Raw genomic sequence first — 17,799 nt, forward strand, 5'->3', positions numbered from 1 at the left:
AAATTGATCCCACAAAGTACAAAAATATTGTAAAGGAATGTTTTTTTTTTTTTTAAAGAGAGAATAAATAAATAATCCCAGTAGTCTAGCAAAGAACATATTTTTAGTCCTTTTTCCTAGTTATCAAAAATGAAAATAATATGAATTGGATTTAATCGTATAAGCTTAGATTCCAAGACCTTTATCCTTTGTTTCTTGGAGAACTAGCAGATATCCAGGCAAGAATTTCACATTCATAGTGTTCCTTTGTAATGCACAGGAACTTGAATGCAGGCAATTAATTTTTAATGAATGAATGTATAGAGCAACAAAGGAATAACAGAATGGAATGAATGATACATAGACTTATCTTGCCTTGATAAAATGTAACTTCTTCTAAGGCTGGGACTTTATCTCATTTAATATTTGTATCTTTGGCACTTAATATAATCCCTTACACATAGGAGGTATCTAAACAAATTTTGTTGAATAGGTTATGAAGTACATACTTTTTATGGTTATCTAAAAAATGGTTACCAGAAAACACATCTGAAGGCAGATACAATATGGCCATTTTCTTGACCATGCTTCCTTCTTGGGGAATCAAATTTATGATCATCTTACTTTATAGTGAAAAATCTCTTTTTATTTGGTTCTGGAAACTGGGAGAACTACTCAATGTGGTAATTACTTCAGTGCTTTGAAAAAAAAAAATCCATCATTTCATTGGTGTGGGTACTCCCTCTGCCAATGTATATCACAACCCTTCCACACCTTAGTAAATGATCATGAATGCAATTGCCAAAAAAAAAAAAAAAAAAAAAAATTCATCTGTTAGCCAACTTTCTGATAATGAGCCTTTCTGAACTTAATTACAGACAGAATAGTGTTATTAGACTTTTTACTTGAAGTCTTTTTTAGTTTATGTACCATTGGTATAACTTTTGAGAAAACAAAATTATTTCTGAGCAGGATACAACATCAGTGATGGATAAAAACTCATCCTCAGAATTAGGAAGATGTACATTATAGTCCCATTTCTAACATAAACTGATTGTCTGAGTATAAACCAGCCACTTAGTAAACTAATATTATGGGCAACTCTCTAAGATTCTAACTTGCAGAAAAATTGCTGGATTGCATTGATGTAGGGAGTTCCCCATATCAATGAAATTATAGTTCTAATACATATCCATGTGTATATATATATTGTTAGGGCCATACTTCCTAAATTAATTTGAATTTAATTACTTTGTGCATTTTAATACTTACTCCCTTTTACATACTGTATATATATATATATATATATATATATATTTCTTCTCTCCCTTAATAGAATGTAAGCTCCTTTTCATTCTTTGAATAGAAGATTTGTGGATATACATATATGTATATGTGTGTGTATGTGTATGATACTATAAGTTCCAAAGCAAATGGTGATTTGTATTAGTAGAAAGCATTTTATTCTTGGGAGTTCTGGATGCCAGATTGTTAAATTGGTATTGAATTGGTTATATTTTCATTTGTATTTGTGTGTAAATATTTATAAATATGTATTATATGCACTGATATTCCCTTGATTTTCATCATAGTTACCTTCTATAAAGTAGTAATGTTCTATAAAATTACCACAAACATTGATCCTAGGGGAAATACAGGATTAGAATTCTATGAGAGTCTGGTCACAAAGTTTATTTTAAAATTTTCCATAACCACAAGTCAGAGAACTGCTTCTTCCTTTTTTTTTTTTTTTTTTTTTGATGCACAATTTTTAAAATTGGTTCATCAGCATTGAACTCATGACTGACAGCACTGTAAGTCATGTTTTTACAAAGCTTCTTTAAATCACATTTTTTCAATAAGGCACATCACAGCATTCTTGTGCTTAGGAACACTGGAAAGATATCAGCATTATGCTTGAACCATTAAAACAGTAAAGTCACCAACAAAAAGCATAAAAGTGTAAAAAATGTAACACTTAATAGACTGTATTAGCGCTGAATTAAGAAAGCAATGTCCACTCACTCATTCAACCTCAGTTGACAATATGATAGACAACTAGAGTTTTTCACTGCTCTGAACATGTGCCAGAACTACTCAAAAGCACCACAAGTATTTATTTTAGGATTACCTATACATTTTAGTGAGTAGGTGAATTAAAAAATATAGGGTACATGAATAATAGGTATCAAATGTATGTGTGTGTTTACAAATTTATGTTTGAATAGAACATTCTGGGCCAGTTCCTTTTCTCTGTACTAAGAAAGAAATAGTAACAATTTGTAATCAGTTCACATTCCAATGGGGGAGAAAATGAGTAAATATATATAAATGTATTTATACTTACATATTGATTCATGAGCAAAATTATAAAGTAAGTACAAGCATGCATAAGTATTTAAATTCACATTAGTTTATGAGGTAGGACACCAGCAATATATACAAATAGGAAGAGAACCAACTTTTTTCATTGATATGGGGAAATCCCTCTATGTAGAAACTCCCTTCTACACACACACACACACACACACACACACACACATGAATACACAGGGTTATTTTTATATGTGCTTTATGGCTGTCACCTTTGACTTGTTCTTACCTTTCAACTTCTCCAATCAATTGTCAAATGTTGGTAATTCTCCCTCAACGTTTTTCACAGAAGTTTTTTTTTTTTTCTTATAACTACCAAATTAATACACATCCTTACTACCTCTTCTTATCTGACCTTTTACAACAGCTTCTTAATTGTATTCTTGACCTCTAGTTATTTTTTTTTCTCTTTTCCAATTTATTCTCCAGAAGGCTGCCAAAATTTTACAGCTAAGACACAAATTAAATCATGCCAGTCTTCATTAAAGAAAACTCAAATAATTCCTTCTGCCACTAGGATGAAATATCAATTGCTGAGGAGGACTTTTAGATACATTCACATTCTGGCTCTGGCTTTCATAGACCAGATTATTACATTTTCTTCTCATTTACCCAATGTACTCAACATTCCAGTCAAATTGGGCTCTTTGTTCTCCAAACATAACATACTATCAGCTACCTCTTTGCCTTTGCACAGGCTGCTCTCTAAGCTGGGAAATGTGGTTCTCTTAGAATACTCAGTTTCTTCAAAGCACTTGCAACATCTAAGTGAAGCTTTTTGTTCTCAGTACTACCTCCTTAGATTATGATACTGATGCTGCTGTATTGATATGTGATGCTCTACCAGAGGAAAATAAGATTCCTATATGCATATATGCCTTGGTATCTTCAGTATACTTTGCACATATCAGTGACTAATAAATTTGTGCTGTTTTGGTTTCATGACTATGCTTCTGTCCTACCTCTTCTAGAAAATCTTCCCTAAATAGTGTAGTCTATACTGACTTCTGGAGGCAGCTAGGTAGCTTAGTGGATAGAGGAATTGGGTCTGGAACTTAGAGCTAAGTTCAAATCCAGACTCTGATACTTACTAGCTGTGTGATGCTGGGCAAGTCACTTAGCTTTGATTTCCTTTAATCCATTGGGTAAGGAAATGGCAAACCATTCTAATATCTTTGCCAAGAAAATCTCATGGACAATATTGGCTTGCTATGGTCCATGAGGTCACAAAAAGTTGGACACAATTGAATGACTCAAAAACAACAACAAATAGATTTCTACAATTTTCCAACTTATGATAATATCACATAGTATTAAAATGTTGTAATTGTTTCATGTGTATTAGCTTCGTTCACTAGCTACATAAAAAACTGCTTAAGATTCATGACCATGTGTTTTCATTTTCCACTTCAAAAGATGGTTTGTGAAAAAAAAAACTTGATTAATTGTCTAAATAAAGAAAATAGTATGGACACATTATAAATAACTAGTTCAGAATGAACTAGAAAACTATGCAACTTCATTATAAGTTTCAACTATGCTCTGGTGATCATCAAACCCCTAATTGTTCCTTGACTGAAGGTGAAAAATCAAAGTTATTAAACTTTACAAATAATGCAGTTGTACACTGACACTATTCAGAATTCTTGATGCCCTATTGACACAGCCCTTTTTTTTTTTTAAATTACTAATGATTATGTCTCTTTAATAAGAAAGGAAACTTTTGATAGTGTTGACCCTTTGATAAGGTGTGGACTTGCTCTATTTTGAGTTCACACTTTATTTTGTTTCTTTGACCACAGTGAATTTTGATTAGTGATTGATGATTGGAATTCATAGTTCACACAATTGAGTTCTACTTTGGGGGTTCTGTCTTTGAAAAACAATTCCACAGAGACAAAGCTTGGCTTCTATTTGATTTTTTGTTGACCTGAGTGTTTACAGGGAAGCTGAAATTCCTTCTTTTTTTTTTTTTTGGTTGGAGAAAGTTAGACATAAGTCAAATTCTGATGTTCCCAGGAGAAATAGGGGTGGGTGTGGGGGATGAAACAAAGAATGTAACTTTTGAGGAGTCTGGGCAATCTGCAAAAACTCTGAATTTTAAGTCACCCATAGGAACCTAGACTCAGACCATGGAAGTCATTAAAGTCATCATTTTTTAGATGAGGAAATTGAAGTTCTGAAAAGTTAAATGATTTGCCCAACATCATATAGATAGTAAATGAGGGAAATGAGATTGGAATGGAAGGCATCTGATAACAATGCCAGCACTCTTTTCACTGTGATGCTGAATGTTTTTCTTTTCTTTTCTTACTTATTTTGGAGGTAATAGGAATTAAGTGACTTGGCCAAGGTCACACAGATACTAAGTGTCTATGGCTGAATTTTAACTCAGATCCTCCTGACTCTAGGGTCAGTCAATTATCTATTGGGAGACCTCTATGTTTTTCTTTTGAAACTCATTTCTGCCATTTATGAACTATATGGCCTTGGGTAGATCACTGGAACTTCCCGAGTCTCAGTTTCCTCTATTTGAAAAATAAGAGTATTTCATTAGACTGACACTAAAGTCCTTTCTAGATCTACATTTATGGTCCTAATAATTGGACTTGTGTGAGATTAGAGCTTTAGAAATGGAAAACAGATTATATGTATAGTATTTCTATTCAAATTACATAGACATCTTCAAAGTTACTTAAGGATTGAGTACCTCAACTCTCTGGGTCACTGAAATATCCTGTATATACTACTTACATAAGTTTCCTGTTATGTAAGACATTCATTCAATTAGTCAACATTCAATTCAAAATCAATTTAATTCCATTATAAAATGCTTTCATAAATTTTGCTAGGCAAAACTACCTAGAGATATTATTACTGTCAACAAAGAAAAACAAGCTGAGTAAATGCTAATTTCAACAACTTGAAGTAAGACAGTCAATAACACCTTGAAAGAAACAGTTTGTCATAATTAATCCACTTGTATATCAAAAGTCAGATATCTTTGTAACTGTTTGATTAATAAAGCCAGACATAGAGGCACATTGTTCAGAGACTAAATATCTCTCAATTCATCAAATCTGTGAACTGAATAATTCAATTCACTCTCCACCCTTTATAAAAGTATAAATTCTAGAAGTGAGACTTATAGAGCTTAATTTGCATGTGTGTGTGTGTGTGTGTGTGTGTGTATAAATCAAATCTTATATATAGTAAAAAGAGCTTTCTGGTTCAGGGAATATTGTAGAAAATCCATTTTGAAGGTAAACTTATTTTATAATGCAGATAACCACATTCTTCCTTAGATAAATTCAAAATGTTAGATATGTTTTACATAAAGCTGAGATACTTAAGTTATATAACACGTTCACATCTAATATTTTCTAATCTATTAATTTTGGAAAATCTTGGATTTACTTGTACAATTTCTTCATTTTATTCTCTCAACTTTTGATACATAGGATCTAAAATTTAATTTGAAAATACTGGTTCCAGCTTTGAAAGTTTTTGAATATGGAAGCAGAATTAATTTATATAAACTATTCATTTGCACATTTTGTTGAATGTAAAAATGTATATAACCTTAGAATAGTCTTTAACGTAACTTACATTAAAAGTGCAATATTCATATTATAATTTAGAAGTGAAAAATCTCTCATTTTAGTCATAAATCTGCTTTATTCCTAGATATCTAAATATCTAGTTTCTTGTGCAAAGTAATTTCTTCATGTCCTTATGTAATGGATAATTCAGATAAATCTTAAGATTTGAAATAATTATTCAAATATTACACTGCATTAGAATTTATTAGAGAAGGGATCTTGCCTCCATAATGTTTTATAATGTATTTAATAAGAATTTTTGATTGAATAAATTAATCTGAAACTTACCATGTATAGATATCTACATAGATGAGACTATGTATGGTTTTTCTTGTTGCAGTATTATTAATATCAACTCCTTCCCCCCTACTGAGGAAAAAAATCTATTTCTAAGATGCAAAAGGAAAATTACTGGAGAGATAAGGCAGTTATATAAGTTTTAACATAATTCCTAATTAAGCATTAAACAAGATAAACATTTGAATTTTTTCATATATTATATGAAGTTAATCCAGACTCAATATATTTCTCCTATTGGGAACTGATTTTTTAAACCAGTATATTTCTAAACACTTTGTTTGATTCATTCTCTGCAATTCAACATTTGTTGTAATGTATTTAATGGACATCTACTCTAAAGCTCACTTCTATTGCTAACACCTCTTCTTCGGGATATAGTTCTTAAGTTTTGTGGCTGCTTATGAAAGAGGAGGAAGAGAATATTCCTTGAAGAGAATAGGCAATAAATAGGACTTCTTTGACCATAGATACTTCAACAAAATGAGCATTTTGGCTTTGAGAATGTGTGAACAGTCAAAAGTTTGGCGTATCTATCTCTTATAGCCTTTGGAAAGACCAAATTTTTGTAAATCAATAGTTATCCTTCTAATGTTGTTTATTAGGAACATTGAGAGAAATCAATATGCTGCATTACCCAGTAATTGGAGATTCAGTGAACCAGGATAATAATGGTCCTTTGCCAAAATTCATCTGGCATCAAGCCCTGGAATATTATATTAAATCCCAGGCAACAGAAACAACACCACAGAAATAAGGAACTGATGATTCAAGGTTGGCAGGATTACCTTGTACTCAGTGTCAAGATACAGCTCTGATAGACTATTCAATAAGAATATTGTACAACGGAGCATTTCTAACCTTCCAGACAGTGTTATAGCTAATATATATAATATATAAACTATAAAATGTGTATATTTATTTATTTACACACATACCTACATATACACACATGATTTAACATTCTTAAGTACCCTGTAAGGCAGTTTTGCTTGTAGAATAGCAAATCATTCCCAATCATTCAAGCTCACAATCTAGGTGTTATCCTCCATTTCTTACTATCTCTATGCTTCTTTCCCTCCTCCATATCCAATCTGTTGCCAAGGACTGTCAGTTTTATATTGGTAGCATATTTTAGATGTGCTCCCTTCTTTCCTTTGACAATGTCAAATATTCTGATGCAGGTCAATTTTTACCTTATACCTAGATTGTTGCAATAGCCTGGTGGTAGTTCTGTCTGCCTCATGGTTGTTCTTTACTCCAATCTATTCTCCCTTTAGTCATTAAAGGGTTTTACTGAAGCACTGATCATACCATGTCATCCTTCTGCTTAATAAACTCCAATGGTTCTCTATCACCCTCAGGCTAAAGTACAAAAATTCTATATTTGATATTCAGAACCCTTTTTAACCTAGTCTCACTCTCCCCTTTCCATTCTTCTTATATATTATTCTTCACTATCTAATCTTTGATCCAATGACAATGGTTTTCTTGCTGTTCCATGAATAAGATACTCCAGATTTTTTTTTTTTTTTGAGGCTGCCCCCTATGTGTGGAATGCTCTCCCTTCTTATCTCTGCTTACTGTCTTTCTTGGCTTCCTTTAAGTCCCAACTAAAATCTCTCTTCTATAGCAAGACTTTACCAATCTCTCTTAATTCTAGTACTTTTCCTTTCTTAATTATTCTCTGTTTCTGCATATTTATTTCTTTATTGTCTTTCATATAGTTTTATCTTCTCGAAGGCGCAAAGTTATCTTTTGCTTCTTTTTGTATCCTTGTCACTTAGCAAAAGCCTTGTACATAGGAGGTACTTAATAAGTGTTTATTGAGAACAGCTAGGTGGAACAGTAAATTGAGTGCCAGATCTGGAGTCCGGAAGATTTGTGTTTATGAGGTCAAATTTGGCCTCAAAAATTTTCTGTGTGATGATGGGCAAGTTATTTAACCTTGTTTGCCTCAGTTTTCTCATCAGCAAAATAAATTGGAGAAGGAAATGGCAAATCACTCTAGTATCTTTGCAAAAAAACTCAAATGGGGTTGTAAAAGTTATTGCACAAGACTGAAAAAATGACTGAATAATAATAAAAAACAAAATAACAACAAAATATTTGTTGTCTTACTGACTTAAAGAGAGTTGGCCTCAGAGTACAAAAGATTTGAAGTCTCGATTTTGACTTTTAATAAATAAATTTCTTTTTCAATGACCTAGCATAACTTTTGGATTATAAATTACAGAATAGGTACCAATCTTTATTGGAAGCTAGAGTTTACTCATGGGGAATTTGACTGTGGATAAAATCACAGGAAGAGTGTTTTTTTTTTTTTAATATTTTATGATTTAAGAAAGATCACAGAATTAAAAATGACAGAGCTAGAAAAAGAATCTAGTCACTGCTCCCAAATTGAGTACACTCTGAAGTACAACATTGATATTCTCTTTTATAATGATTTATATGACATTAATTATATAAATAATTTAATTTAATTGTTTAATGACATTAATTATTGTCACACTGTGTGTAGCAGTTGTTTTCATCTAATTGTTTATGCAAAATTAATAATACAATAGCAATTAATTAACTTTTAAAAATCTCATAAGCATTTTTTTAAACTTTAGTAATGTAATTCATATCATTATTTTATTCTTATTTTTGATACTATATAGGAAATTCCTATTAATGGCTTGTTTTAAATGATGCAATATAAAAAAGGACAATGTAATTTGGATTCATTTTTTCTATGTAATGTTGACTTACATGAGTATATTTTACTTATTCTTTCTCCAGTACTTTAATGGAGCTCTTCAAAGTGTATTATTCCTACTATCAGTACATTCTGAAACCCATGTAGGCCTTCATATTCTATAATCTGTTCCTATTCTTTCCCAGATCTATAAACAGGCTTTTCTATAGGTTCTCTTTTTGGCTTGGATGTCAATGGAAAATCCTGACAATTCATTTTTTCCCTTTATTTTCATGATATATCAAACTCATGTGCCTATTTGAATACATTATTTTCCCACTATCCCTTGTTGCACTTGACTGTAAATAAGAATTGGAAATATTCCACCATTTTCTTTCATTTACTATGTAATTTTCATAGGTATTTATGTAACTTAATTCCTTTATACAGGATCAAAAATGGATCCAAAATACAATGAATTTTGTTCCATAACAAATTTACAAGTCAAATTGATTTTTTTTAAAAAGGATGAATTAAATTATAAAGATGAATATATATCTAAAATAAACTCTCAAGAAAGATCATTGTTCATAATTATCTAGAACCGAGGAATTCTGACTAAATCTGACTTTAAATGTCTGTCCATTATAGACTACTCTAGTTATTAGAGGGTATTAAACACTCAGTTTTACTTAGCATCACTTAATTCTTTGTAATTGAAATGCAGTTCTCAGATTAACCTATCAACCACAATTAATTGTGAAATTCTGTATTTATATAATTTATTCCAGTTCATGAAATTACCTTGACAATATTATTCAGTCTGCTCATCATCGACTGAAATCATATTTGAAATTTAACACAATATTAATGATTGTTGAGGGAAAATGTCTGCTTTTAATCTGGAATATGAAGGATTATGAATTTTTTTTTCTGCCTACAACTTGTTGATTCAGTCAATTGGTACTTAGTTATCTATTTCCAAAACATTTGAGTAGTTTTATTACATTTTTCCTGTACAATATTATTCAAGCTTTTTACTATGTCATATTGTTTTTTGGAGGTTTGGAGTACCTGTAAACTTTTAATTATTTTTTGTATTTCCTGTCTTTAAGGTAAATCTTTTTGGCTTGCTCAAAATTCATAAATTCTTCCAAATTTGTTGTTTTTTGATTATTTCAACAAATGTTCTTCTACCTCTGTGTTTTTGAATTCAAATCCATCATTCTTTTTTTTTTTTAGGTTTGCTATAATTTTTATAACTTCTTATCTATCTTATTGTTCCATTTATTTCCATCTAGAAATTTCTGATGGCCAAACCTAATTTCCATATAAAAATTATCTTTTAAAAGTTTGAAAAAATGTCTCCTGTTGGTTTTACAATTCTAATCTCCACACTAGGCCACCAGAAACCATGCCTAAGAGAAAATAAATCACTTGGATCCTTACTCCCTGGTACCATACATTCCTATCTTTACTCAGGCAATTTTCCTATTTTTACTTTGCATACTCTCCTTATCCTTCTATTTCAAAGAATTATAATAAAATTATAATTACCATTTTACATGGAAAAATGTGTGTCAGTGGCTTGTCTTTTGTATTTGTAATCCTATGTTTGCTATAGGACTAATAACAGTACACAATTTGTGTTTAATGTTCTCCCTCCCTCCTTCTCTTTCTCCTTCTCTCCCTCCTTCCTTCCTTCCTTCCTTCCTTCCTTCCTTCCTTCCTTCCTTCCTTCCTTCCTTCCTTCCTTCCTTCCTTCCTTCCTTCCTTCCTTCCTTCCTTCTCTTTTCATTTTTATTTCCCTCTATCTCCTCATATTTCTCCAGTACTATGATTTCATTATTTCAGGGAACTTAGGACATGAAAAGTCTCTCTACTGTTGCAAATGGGCTCTTTAAAAAATTCAGTTCATTTTAAAGAAAATGTGCATATTGTCTATTAGGTGCAAGCCACTATTTTGATTTGGGGATACAAATATAGAAAGAAAATAGTTTGCTATCAATGCTTACCTTCCACTAACATGCACTAAGATAAATAACCAGTAACTATATGAAGAATAAATACACTGTATGGGGCTGGGGGGTGTGAGTGGGGAAGGAGGGACCATGGAGAGAAACACTAACACCTTGGACAATTAAGAAAGAAAGGGCTTTTATAGGAAATGGTACAAAAGTTTCACAGAGGAGGAGTTCAGTAGGGAGAGCATCATAAGCAAGGGTAATAGACTATGCTAAAGCCAAAAAGCTTTAGCTGTAGTGTTATATAGTGAGAAGAATAAATAAGTCAGCTTGGCTGGAGCTTTGATTGAATGAGGGTGAGTAATATGAAATCAGTCTAGAGAAGTTGTAACCAGATTGTAAAGGATTTTAAATGCCTAACAGAGAATGATGTATGATGTGAGGTAAGCACTTTTGTGGATAGATACCCAGATAGTGAGTATTAAGGATTGTATTACAGTCTACTACATCATTGAGATGCTGGGCCATGCTATTAGTCCCTTGGCACACACCAGAAAGTATTAGATACCACAATCCCGTAATACCTCAATTTAGGGAGAAAGTGAAATTCTCTCTTTCTTGAGATTTAATTAGCAAAAAGCAGTAATTCTGTTACAGTATGGCTTTCATAAAAATGGAGACTATTTCTATTAGTAAATATTAACTAATAGAGATAGAAAGTTTAATTTTTACCAGCAAAATCATCAGAGAAACAATTGAACCTAAAAAAGATACTATGAGTTTCAAATTGGGAGCTCTTTAACTTTAGTAAAGTGAATCATTGTATTTGATAAGATAATTAAAGTTGGAAGAAAGCAGAAAAAATTATGTTGAATTAGTTGCTTACTCTATCCAGATAATTCTATTTTTCAAAGCAACAACTAGATATTACTGCTATCAAGGCTATTCTTATTGTTTGTATTTTAATCTCTTCTGCTTAGCAGTTCTCTTCTTTCATAGTCAAGTTTATGTTTAAATGCTATGATTATATTTTTTGCTAATAATTTTAATTTTTTTAAGTAGAGTAGTTGATTTTCTCTGGGTTCTCTATCTCAATTAGTGGAGGGAAAATAGATTGCAAATCTTTTTTGGTCTTGTGAAAGTTTACCATATTCATGTTGATGGCCATCAACTCCCTGCAATCTCACAATGTTAGGCCATATGTTCATTTTTTAAAAAAGGTTAACAATTATGTATTAAATACCTATTGTTTTTAGAGTGCTTCCTTATTTGTTCAGCTTGAAAAAAAGATCCTGTTCTCAAAAATCTTTCAATCACCAAGGGAATAAATTTTATATACAAACAGATAAAAGTTAAAATGCAGTAAATGAACAATAAAGGTAAAAGTGAAACATGCAGTTTTGAGAATCTTTGTAAAAGAAGTAGTATCTGGTTTTTAAGTAGATTATTATATGAAGGGTAAAGTGAGGGTTATCTGTGTCAGGCATGAGAGAAGGCCTGCACAAATCCATAAAATGCAAAAAGAGGCAATTATTAGATCAGAGTTGCTAGGAGGTCTCATCTGGCTGTAATACAAAATACTTGTAGCTAGTACTGTAAAAACAGGTTACATTTAAATTGTTGAATGCCTTGAATACTTGGCCAAGGAATTTTTATATGACATTTTACTTAATAGAAGCCAAGGAAAGTTTTTAAGCAGATGAAAGTTTGGTTAGATTTGTGTATTATGAAGAATATTTTGGCAGTTCTGTGATTGTTGGATTATAGATAAGAGTGATAGGAAACAAGGAGATAAATTAAGAGGCTAACCAAATGGTCTAAATGTGAAGTGATAAAGGCCTCAATTAAGATAGTACTTTATGAATTGAGGACAGAGTACAGATGCAAAAGTCATGGTAACTACAGAATATAACTGGAGATTTATGTATCCAAAAGGCCCTGTGTTAATTAGCCTATGGCCAGGCCTGAACCTATTACAAGGAGGGAGTAGACTCTGGGACATACTTAGAATTAGAGAATAATGATGATCAATAGACTCTGTCCTATAGGATGTAGACATTTATTTGTTTCAAGCATACCAGAAGGGTTTGAATGGATGACATGATACCTAGCAATTCTCACGGTCAAGTAAAAACTGCTAGCAAAGAGACTTTTTATTTCCTTAGGTCTAGTGGATTCCTTACTCTATGGGGACTGTACTTGTTGATTGATCCATTACTTACTATCTTATAATATCAAATCACTTTATTCAGGCTTCAGTTTCTTTTTATGTAAAAAGAGAGGGTTAGGCTAGAGCTCTTCAAGCTTGAAATCTATGATTATATTATACAGTTGAGGCTGTAGATTGTCAAAGGCTGGGGAATAACAGGACGGAACTAAGAAAAGACAATGAGTGAGACTGATAGATGTAAGAGGATAAAAGCTGGGATTAAATAAGACAATTTCAGAGTCTTAAATATAGAAGAATTTTACTTAATGATGACATTAAATCATTGACAACACCTATGAATGATAGAGGTACAGTGGAGATGAAAGTCATGATGTGAGCATCTTGAGAAACTGAGAGCCCAATATACCAAAATTTTCATCAATGTGAATTCCATCAATATGAATATGAACATATCTACCTTTCCTAGTATGATGACAGAAATGGGAAAATATAGAAGAATCTGAGGAAGGTAATGAAAAGTCACTGAGGAAAGTATGAAAGTATTTTAGAATTCAGTAAATGGCAGTGATGGCAAGTCAAAGGTTAGAAAATGATGGGAGGAGTGGGATATGTGTGTGTGAAGTGTGTTTAGTCTATTCCTGTACTGGAGCTCTTGAGATTTGGAGTGGCCAATAGTAAAAATATGATAAAAAATTTGGTACCCTCAGAGAAGAGTCATCAAGTTGATGCTTGGAGATGGAAACAATCTAATAGGAAAAGATAAAAATTGAATAAAAAGTAATATAGTAGAGATTCCAAGAAATTTTAAGGACTTTAGAGACTGTGTAGGAGTAAGAGTCTGAAAAGATGCCTTTGTAAAAAAAAAAAAAAAAAAAAAAAAAAAGAGGTGTCAAAGAGTATGAAGAGCAGCACTTTGGGAGTGCTTAAATGATTTGATGGGTGAATGGTTGTTGAGGCAAATGTTGCCTTAAATTTATCTAGATGGTAATGTAATGGAAACTATAAAATTGTTTTCTTCAGGATATAAATAGACTTGATTGGAATAACCTTAGGCTTTTGTGGGATACTGAATCAGTTTTGGTTGCAAATGATCTGTTTTCTGTTTGGCATAAAAGTCATAATTTAAGACATCATGACCATTTTAAAAAATGCAGTATTAATTTATTCAGATTAATCATTCATCTATTAACACATTTTATTTTATTATGAAAAGAGCACAAATGTAAACACTACGAATCTCCTTTGTCTCATGTGTGAAAAAGTAGTAGTTGAATGATGGCATTTCATCATGGAACTCCTAGCCAACTTGAATGTTCAGCTCCCACATGAGGTTCTTCCCATACAAGCCTTTCTTTATCTCCTTTCCCAGTTCTCATTGGCCTTCTTTTGACTTTCAAATCACTTTATATTTACCTATTTATGTACATGTTGGTGCCCCTCTATAGGATGTAAACTACTTTTTATGGACTTTTCATGTCCTAAGATGTAAACTCTTTTTTACCTTGACAGTATTTTTAAAAAATACACATAAATATAGTTTCCAACATTCATTTTTGTAAGATTTTGTGTTCCAAATTTTCTACTTCATCTCTTATCTCCCCCATCCCCAAGAGAGGAAACAATCTGATATAGGTTGAACATGTATAACCCTTTTAAACATATTTTAATATTTGTTATGCTGTACAAGAAAAATCATACCAAAAGGGGGGGGGGAAGATGAGAAAATAAAAAAGAAAACAAACAAAAAAGTGAAAATAACTATACTTTGAATATATATGCATATATTCAATCTTTATAGTTTTCTCCCTGGATATGGATGGCATTTTCCAGAATATAACTATTTGAGGTCAAAATCTATTTCATTTATTTTCTTTGTATCCTGAATACCTAGCACGCAGTTGACACAATAAAAAATGTGTTTCATCAAATTTATTGCTCATTTGCCTTAAAAAGTAGACTACCTAACTTACAGGTTTATGATATTCTGATTTAAATGGGAAATTTATATAAAACTAGTGTTCTTAACTTTTTTTTTTTATTGTGGATCTTTTGGTCAGTTTGAACCCTATAGATTTTTTTTCTTATTTACTTTTTAGTACATAAAATAAAATAAATAGGATTACAAAGAAAATAAATTCTGTTGAAATAAAGATGAAAATTTGTTCTCATACAATTGCATGACCCTGTAAAATTTATCTATAAACCTCAAGAGGTCTATGAACCCCATAAGAGCTCCTGATGTGTTGTACTTTTAAAGAATGAAAAACTACATAAATGACATGTTAACATATAGAACCTCATTCATGTCTGTGCAACAAATATATTCAGAAGAACAGCCTCAGTAATGAACCATTTGTTCATGTTATAGAATATAAATGATGAACCTCCTATCTGCAATCCACCATATTTGGAAAAGATTATTTATGCTGCAACTAAAATACCCTTCCTTCAGCTGAATTGTTCTGACAAAGATTCTTCTCATAAAGAGCTCAGCTATTCAATTATAAGAGGTAAGAGTAATAAATTTAAATTAGTTTTTCTACAAAAAGAAAACGTTCTGTTACTGTTGGAATTATATCATTAGGATCCTTTCTGAAACATAGTCTTGCCTAGATGAGACAATAATAATTACATTCTACATGAAATCATTTTTGGTTCTAATTTTATTATTTTATTGTTCCCAGGAAATATAAATAACTGGTTCATACTAGAGAGACCGGGTGTTGATCCTCCTTATTTGGCCATCACTAAGAATTTCCAATATGATGTGTTTCGAGAGATTCAAGATCCCACTACTTTCCAGCTACTTATTGAGGTTACTGATGAATTAGGTGGGAATAAAGCTAGTCAGCTGTCCACCACAACAACTGTAATAATTCATATGTGGCCCTGGACCACTACTCAACCAACTATAGCCACAAAAACAACAATTACAACAACAGTAAGTACTTAGTGATGAAGTAGAACTCCAGAGTAGTTTCAATTAGTCCATAGGAAGCATAAACAAATAAAATGTTGGCAAAGTCTAAGAGGAATTATTCCCACTTTTTGGCACCAAGATTCATGAATGAAGCAATTATGTCAGTCTATTTGGATTTTCTTCAAGAAAAGGGGAAAAGTATGGTAGCTATCAACCATTAATTGGGTCTCAAGATAAATGCATTGGTAATATTACTCTTGAATCCTTCTCTACCATATGCCTTCACTATGAATTCATATAATAAGTCATATGTTGTTTTTGACTCTTGATTACATAGTGAAGTTTTTAAGACCAAAAAAATTCTCTAATATTCCCTGATTCACTTGTGAATGGGATTTTCTTTTATGTGAAAATAAAAAACAAAGTATTCAGGTTCAGATTCAAGTTCCCAGAATAGTCTATTTTATATATAGATTATTTTAAATCTAAATATTATTTCAAAATATTTAGTAGATAATGTTTTATATAACTATAAATAACACTTGTATTTGGATAAATAACAAATAATATTTAATAAAAGATAGCAATATGAATATGGATACTTATAAGTATTAATTGAGAGAGAATTCCTCCTCAAAAAGGATTTTGTATAATTGTAGGTAGAAAATGTGAGGAAAAAAAATCATTCGGTCTTTAGTGAGAGGAACTACATTTCAATCCTATCTCTGACATGGGCTATTTGTATAATGTTGGACAAGTCATTTAATCTCCCTGGACTTCTGTAAAAATAGGGAATTTGGAATAGATGGATTCTGAGGATCTCAGTCCTAGATGTTCTTAAGGCAAAGGTGAACAGTACTCAGGTGGTGTGAACAGTGGGAGCAAAAGCATGGGAAAGGGGAAAAAAATCATGTTATGCTTGCAAAACAGTGTAAAGCATGGATTTCTATTGTTGAAGAGTAAAATTGTTATCTTCAATACTATATTGAGGAATTTTTAACTTTCCCATAGACAATGGGAAACTATTAAATATTTCTGAAAGGGTGGGTGATAACAAAATTGGAAAATGAAGACAGCATTGAGAGAAATAAAAATTAAATGAAAATGCTAGATTTCAAGGAACTTGAACTTGCCTTAGAGGTTAAAGTAGTAACAGAAAAAAAAGGAAACAGCTTTTCTTTTTTCTTTTTTTTTTCTGAACGGAACTAAATAATACAGCACATTCTGCAGAAGCATACAAATCTATTCAAGACCCCTTAAGTTTTTATATTGTCGGGGCAGCTAGGTGGCACAGTGGATAGAGTACCAGCCCTGGAGTCAGTTCAAATCTGATCTCAAACCCTTAACACTTTGTAGCTGTGTAACCCCAATTGCCTCAGAAAAAAAATTTCTGTTATGAGGGTCATTTATGAATGTATATATTCATATAAGTTGTGTTTCTCATTATATACTACATGTAGTACTTGATCGACTCATTTCAGCAATCGAAACACTCTTTCAGAATGCTAATGAATCTGATAAAGACCATTGACTGGGCAGTGTTTCTACATAGACATGAGATTTTGAAATAGTTAATAATATGTATATGTGTACATATAAATAGATATATTCACATATATAAAGACACATACCCTCTGGAATATTGAATTTGTGAAAACTCAAGCTATATTAGCCAATTGATCATTTATTAAGTATCTATACTGCAACAGACATTATACTAGGTAATGGGAATTCAAGGGGAAAAATGCTATTGAAAGCATTTATATAGTAAGGATGGTGCTAATGGTGCAACAAATGAAATGCCTGGGTTT

General features: G+C 31.6%; 1 protein-coding gene across 1 annotated transcript in view; it reads left to right on the forward strand.

Moving 5' to 3' along the window:
- LOC116419524 (cadherin-related family member 4-like) overlaps nt 1-17,799 on the forward strand; it is an 85,613-nt gene that overhangs the window by 29,634 nt on the left and 38,180 nt on the right. The window contains exons 4-5 of the mRNA XM_031940213.1: nt 15,437-15,578; nt 15,753-16,009. Coding sequence (XP_031796073.1) covers nt 15,437-15,578; nt 15,753-16,009 — 399 coding nt within the window. The remainder of the gene's footprint in view (nt 1-15,436; nt 15,579-15,752; nt 16,010-17,799) is intronic.

The sequence above is a fragment of the Sarcophilus harrisii genome, chromosome 5, assembly GCF_902635505.1.
Source record: "Sarcophilus harrisii chromosome 5, mSarHar1.11, whole genome shotgun sequence".
NCBI classification, from domain to species: Eukaryota; Metazoa; Chordata; class Mammalia; order Dasyuromorphia; family Dasyuridae; genus Sarcophilus; species Sarcophilus harrisii.